At 39.4% G+C, this 5,228-nt stretch overlaps 1 protein-coding gene and 1 long non-coding RNA gene across 2 annotated transcripts; both read left to right on the forward strand.

Annotated features, from left to right (window-relative positions):
* The first annotated feature begins 943 nt into the window (after positions 1-943).
* Positions 944-1,509, forward strand: LOC121386195. Its single transcript, XR_005959600.1, has 2 exons — positions 944-985; positions 1,384-1,509. It is a non-coding gene; the product is annotated as an uncharacterized LOC121386195 (long non-coding RNA).
* Positions 1,510-3,297: 1,788 nt separating this feature from the next.
* Positions 3,298-4,407, forward strand: LOC121385969 (kelch-like protein 25). The gene has a single exon (XM_041516762.1). It carries the CDS (start codon positions 3,298-3,300, stop codon positions 4,405-4,407), a length of 1,110 nt encoding a protein of 369 aa, XP_041372696.1.
* The last annotated feature ends 821 nt before the right edge of the window (positions 4,408-5,228 follow it).

The following is a 5,228-nucleotide window of genomic DNA, read 5'->3' on the forward strand; positions in this document are numbered from 1 at the left end:
ATATTTGCCGTATTGGGACAGTCTGTCGAGTCGAAAACTATTTGTTATTTACTCTTTTTGTAAAAATATTTTTTGTGTTGCAGCAAGGGGAGGGCGGGATGTAGCCCAGTGGTAAGGCGCTCGCTCGATGCGCGGTCGGTCTGGGATCGATCCCCGTCGGTGGGCCCATTGGGCCATTTCTCGTTCCACCCAGTGTACCACGACTCATGGGCGTCAATCCGGCTTTAAAAGTGGGGGGGGGGGACGTGTTAGTGTTAGTGTGTGTGTGTGTGTGTGTGAGAGAGAGAGAGAGAGAGAGAGAGAGAGAGAGAGAGAGAGAGAAGAGAGAGAGAGAGAGAGAGAGAGAGGAATGTCAATGAAAATCATAAATCTACACTTTAGTGTTTAAACTTTTAATTTTTGTTTGTTTTTTGTTGTTGCTGTTGTTGTTTTTGTTGGTGTTGTTTTTGTTGCTTTTGCTAAACGAAAAAGTGGGGGGGGGGGGGACACTTATATAGATTGTCCCCCGGCGTTCAAAAGTGAGGGGGACTCGTCCCCCCTGTCCCCCACCGATCGACGTCCATGCCACGACTGGTATATCAAAGGCCGTGGTATGTACTACCCAGCCTGTGGGATGGTGCATGTAAAAGATCCCTTGCTGTTAATCGAAAAGAGTAACCCATGAAGTGGCGACAGCGAGTTTCCTCTCTCATTATCTGTGTGGTCCTTAACCACATGTTTGACGCCATATAACCGTAAATAAAATGTGTTGAGTGCGTCGTTACATTTTTTCTTTTTCTTTTTCTTTACAAAATAAGACAAAAATGTTTTGCTTGGGGACACATTTGCATACAACAAAGTTCAAATTATGTTTTTGTAATAGCTCAACCAATAGAAAGAGCCATCTAATTACACATGCACACTTATTCACAATAGTTCTCTTGAGATATTTACAGCACGGTACGTCTGTTAAAATCATGCAATGGGTGGAGCTATAGTTAGTGTGGTAGGGGTGTCAACTACACCTGTCCAGTACATTCAAGATACGTCTGTTAAAATCATGCAATGGGTGGAGCTATAGTTAGTGTGGTAGGGGTGTCAACTTCACCTGTCCAGTACATTCACGATACGTCTGTTAAAATCATGCAATGGGTGGAGCTATAGTTAGTGTGGTAGGGGTGTCAACTACCCCTGTCCAGTACATTCACGACACGTCTGTTAAAATCATGCAATGGGTGGAGCTATAGTTAGTGTGGTAGGGGTGTCAACTACCCCTGTCCAGTACATTCACGACACGTCTGCTAACATCATGCAATGGGCGGAGCTATAGTTAGTGTGGTAGGAGTGTCAACTATCCCTGTCCAGTACATTCACGATACGTTTGTTAAAACCATAGTTAGTGAGGTAGGGGTGTCAACTACCCCTGTCCAGTACATTCACGACACGTCTGCTAAAATCATGCAATGGGCGGAGCTATAGTTAGTGTGGCAGGGGTGTCAACTACCACTGTCCAGTACATTCTCCAAACTTTAAAAAAAAAAAAAAAAAAAAAAAATTCTAGTTCTATATATCATAAAAGGTTTCTTTTAGACGATGAAAAAGAGTATTTTAGTACTTAATTCTCCATACTATTCACATCCCGAGAAATATAAACAATGTCCCTGAGTTTTAATATATTCCGATACTAGTACAGCCCAAACGCACTGATAAAACTACCTCAGACTGCATTTACACATGCGACACAAACAACTGAAACAGACGGTTTCACTGCTCCATAACAAAATGTGAGGCTCACGGTGTCTTGTCCACGTTATTTTCGTTTCATTATTTACTACTTTCTAGTCATTGATTTTATTAGCCCTAGAATTAATACAATAATTCGCTCGACCTTAAGTGGGTTTTAAGTCAGTTATACCCACACTTACTCGGTGTATCGCTGCCTATTCCAACAGTTTTAGTCGAGAGAACCTCCTCGGCTTCACCTCGGACGCCCCACGACCAACACTGTAGGGATATTCACCGATACACCTACCCCTGTATGTATCACGATACATCTACACTTTTCAGTTAACTACACCTGTATGTATCACGATACACCTACACTTTGCAGTTAACTACACCGCCTCGGATGCCCCACGACCACCACTGTAGGGATATTCACCGATACACCTCGTAAAGTGTGGGTATAACTATTACTTACCCATGGGGATATAACACATTTGGCATAATAATCAATATGATAGGGTGGAAAATGAAGGCATACGACCCTGATGATTAGATATTTCCGCGTTCGACTAACGATATATTTGTCTATACATGTAAAGCCTAGCTGGTTGGGGTTTTGCTGTTAAAATGCTTCCATTACTTAAACAAACACATGTATAAGCTTATTATCATTTAGTACACGTTTGTGTTACTTTTTAACAACTTGTCTTCATCCCTTCCCCCGGTTTACCCTACTTCGCATAGGACGTTCTCTTTGCACCAAATGTGCCAATCGTTTTGACTATGTAGTTATTCGGGGGATGCCTGTCACGTGATTCGTATTATGATACGCCCAATGTCAATGTCCTCAACGTAGTTAATTTCTTCTTCTGATTGACAGACCATAGTCATAATTCAGTGACTTAAAAAACAACATTAATAATAAGTGAGACATGGTGGTTATATAGATAATTAAATGAAGTACTTTAGGAACAATTCAAAATAATACTTCGTTGGGCCTTTAAGTTTTAGAAAACAACGATTCGCTACGTAACCGACTGGCCATTAGCGTAAATCTGAAGATGCGTTAACAACAGACCTTAATGTACCTTATTTTATCAACTTTCGGGAACTGCCCCTATGTCACATTGTAAAATAAAACCAGTTTATACTGCGTATGACAGACGTGTGTTGATAATACATCACGGGAAATTAACTGAAAGGATTTAACAGTGTAATATGCTATATATTTCGTATAGCACCCATAGATGTATTATTTTAGTGCGATATACTGCCGTCAAAATTAATTCAAATGGTATCATTAAAATTAGGTACATTACTATAATATTTGTCTTTTTTCAGGTCAGAAGTTCTCAAATAATGAATCGTACTAAAAACAACATTCTCCAAAACATCCATGAAGAGATAGTCAAAGGTACGTTCAATGACCTTGACATTGTTTGTGAGAATGGGACAACAAGCGCAAACCGTTTGGTCCTGGTCGCGATGTCATCTTACTTCCGGGCGATGCTGACATCAGATATGAGAGAGAGTCGGACGGGCGTCTTAAATCTGCCCACTGTCCCGGTGTCAGTGTTCCAGGATGTTATCAAAATGTCTTTGTGTTCAGTGGATCTTGTAAACGAAGACAACTGCGTCAACATGTTAGACGCAGGCGAAATGATGCAGCTTGATGACGTCAAAGATCTGTGTCATTGTTATCTTAAGAAAAGTCTAGTGATCAACGCCGACAACTGTCTACATTGGTGGAGACTTATGAATCGCTACAATGTTCCTGATTTGTCCAACAGAGCAGTCTCGTATCTGACAAAAAACTTGACCGACTTTATTGAAACAAAAAACATTGTTCATTTGTCAAAGACAGAACTCTTAGAAATCTTGTCCAATGATGATTTGAAATGCAAGGAAGATGTAATTATGAAAGATGTCATAAAGTGGCTTGAAGCAAATAACCCGAATGCAGATGACGTAAAACGTATCTTTGAAATGACGAGAATGGATCTTGTTGATCCACAGTTCCTCATTCAAAACGTCGTTTTTTCTAAATTCATTTCTGATAATAACTGTGTGCAGCAAATAATAAAAAATGCGCGGCGTTCAGAAGATCTGACAACAGGTTGTAACAGCAGATATATATTTCATAACAGACGTGTAGATGTTTTCGTTTTACACTGGCACACTTCACTTCTGTCTTGTTTTACATCAGAAGGGACATGGGAAGACGTTCCACCTGCTCCAGTAAATCCTGGTGCTTGGTATTCAGCAGCAAGACTAGGTAACAAGATCTACATCACTGGTGGTGGCTGTAGAAGAAAATGTGCACTCGTCTACGACGTCTGTGTGTCTAACCTCAGCTCACGTTTACCATACAGCTCAAGGTGTCTGAGAGGTTCAGTTCACCTGTCTGACATATATCTGCTGGACAATTATGGAAATGTGATGAACGTCCAGGTCACTGACAGTGATGGTGAAATCAAGATTCAAGTCAAGTCAACACCAAAATGGAAGTTATTTGCCTATTGGTTTGGTGTATTATATCAGAATGGAAGCTTGTTGTTCTTCAGTGGCTGGGACAGTAACTGTGAAATTACAAAATACAACCTGGCTGAACGGAAAGAACAACATATTACTTTCCCAGAATCACCGAGAAGTGATACTGTGTTTGGTGTTCTGCCAGTGTATTATGAAGCAGCACGTCAATAAATTTGCTTACAAAATCTGTAGCGAAACTGAAATTAGAGTTAACCAAACAAAATATACCAAACTAAGATTCCTTAAAGAAATGTATTCAGTTGTTTCTCGAATGATCTTTTTTTGATGGATTAATGAAATGTATTCACTGAAATAAATTTTAATTCGTATTTTTGCGATTTTGATAACAAAGGCTAAAGATGGGGTCGGGCACTACTTCACCTATTTTTGTATGTGACTGGATTATGGCTACGAAGCTATAAACCGGGGGACAAAGTTTTATTTTGTTTGGCTAGTTCTAGGTGTTTAAAATTGTTGTTATAATAATGTTTACTAGTGCAAAAGACAAACATAACACTTTTAATAAACTCGAGCTGCCGCACATCTTCACAATAAAGGTTTATCTTTAAAAACGTTTTGTCATTTTCAAGACAATATTAACACAAAGGTGTCTTGTCAATTATTTACCTTGATTGGATTGGGTCCATCTCATATAGGAAACGAAGAAAATCAATGGCACTGTATGGAGAACGTTCCTTTAAGAGTGACTGTGCAGCACAGTGCGCTTCGTGCATTCACATACGTGTAAATTCAGTGTTTGACGTGTGTGTATAATCAAATAATTATGTACATCATTTAATGTATTTTTATTGAGTGTGTAAGATGTTGACTGACTGATTATTTCTATGAAAGATTTTCATGCGATTGTATTTTCCCCTTTTTGTTTCAAAATTAACAGTTTCAATGAAACTGATGGTTTACATGGACGTGGATCAAGTGCTGTGATAGGTCGTGACGGTTAAATATTAAAAATAGTCCACTGTGAAATAATT

The sequence above is a fragment of the Gigantopelta aegis genome, chromosome 12, assembly GCF_016097555.1.
Source record: "Gigantopelta aegis isolate Gae_Host chromosome 12, Gae_host_genome, whole genome shotgun sequence".
NCBI classification, from domain to species: Eukaryota; Metazoa; Mollusca; class Gastropoda; order Neomphalida; family Peltospiridae; genus Gigantopelta; species Gigantopelta aegis.

Coding starts and splice junctions, on each gene's coding strand:
- LOC121385969 (XM_041516762.1), top strand. CDS start 3,298: ATGTCTTTGTGTTCAGTGGATCTTGTAAACGAAGACAACTGCGTCAAC.